This window comes from Limulus polyphemus, unplaced genomic scaffold (assembly GCF_000517525.1).
Source record: "Limulus polyphemus unplaced genomic scaffold, Limulus_polyphemus-2.1.2 Scaffold26023, whole genome shotgun sequence".
NCBI classification, from domain to species: domain Eukaryota; kingdom Metazoa; phylum Arthropoda; class Merostomata; order Xiphosura; family Limulidae; genus Limulus; species Limulus polyphemus.
The window spans coordinates 1-882 of record NW_013691633.1 but is presented as its reverse complement, the minus strand read 5'-3'; the positions used below and the strand labels follow the sequence as shown (position 1 = coordinate 882).

Genomic DNA, 882 nt, shown 5'->3' with positions numbered 1-882 from the left:
CATCAGGTGTCCACAGTTGCATCTTGTAATGGCATCAGACCACGTGGAAATGTCATCTCTTGGATGGAAGATTCATTTGTAGCAGACGATGGAGTGATTGTTGGAATTTCCCACATGTGTAGTTTATAAGACTTTACTGAGTACCTGAAAGTTCCAATTATCTCGTTAAGAGATGTAAAAATAGTTTATCAGTTTTGAACTTACAAAACTGCAAACGGCTATAGGTATGCATTTATACTTTTCATTATTTTAGTTTTCAAGTCTTATTATTTTACATTGAAATAAATTAGCCATACAAGCAAATGGGTTTGATGAATGATTAAATAATTGTAAATATCACTGTGGTGAAGTACTAAAATAATCTAAATTTAAAACTTGATTATCAGTGTGAACCTATCTAGAAATACTCTGTTTAGACTCTATCTTTTTTTTAAACAAGCTGCATCTGTCTTGTTCCTACATGTTATTAAATTCAAACCTCGATCCAAGAAGATCGGGAACATGCTTTTTTGAGTTTTTTAGGCCAAACTTCAAAAACATTGTGGAGTTTTATCAAAGAGTAAAACTACTGTCTTATGTCTCTTCTTACCATAAAACACTAGTGTTTCTTACAATAAAAGTTGTTCATAAGTTTTAATTAAAACAATTTCTCTGGGGATTATATGCACCAACAGGCGTAGATCTTACCATGTATTTTGTTAAACATTATAAGAACTGTTTTATAAAAATAATATGAAAATCTTCAACTATAACAAAAATTATGTTATCAAGAGCCTTTTTTTTATTTCAAATTTAATTATTTGATCAGAAGACGACCCTGACCTATATACTCTTAAATGACGCTTATCTATATGTATAGCTAGTTTAGTTTGATCAGAAGAC

General features: G+C 30.3%; 1 protein-coding gene across 1 annotated transcript; it reads left to right on the top strand.

Annotated features, from left to right (window-relative positions):
- On the top strand, window positions 1-882 carry LOC106477591 (C-reactive protein 1.4-like; the record flags this gene model as incomplete). Its single annotated transcript, NM_001314080.1, is given in 2 exon segments — window positions 1-513; window positions 717-882. A coding segment is annotated over 1 exon segment (129 nt), but the record flags the coding sequence as incomplete, so codon positions are not given.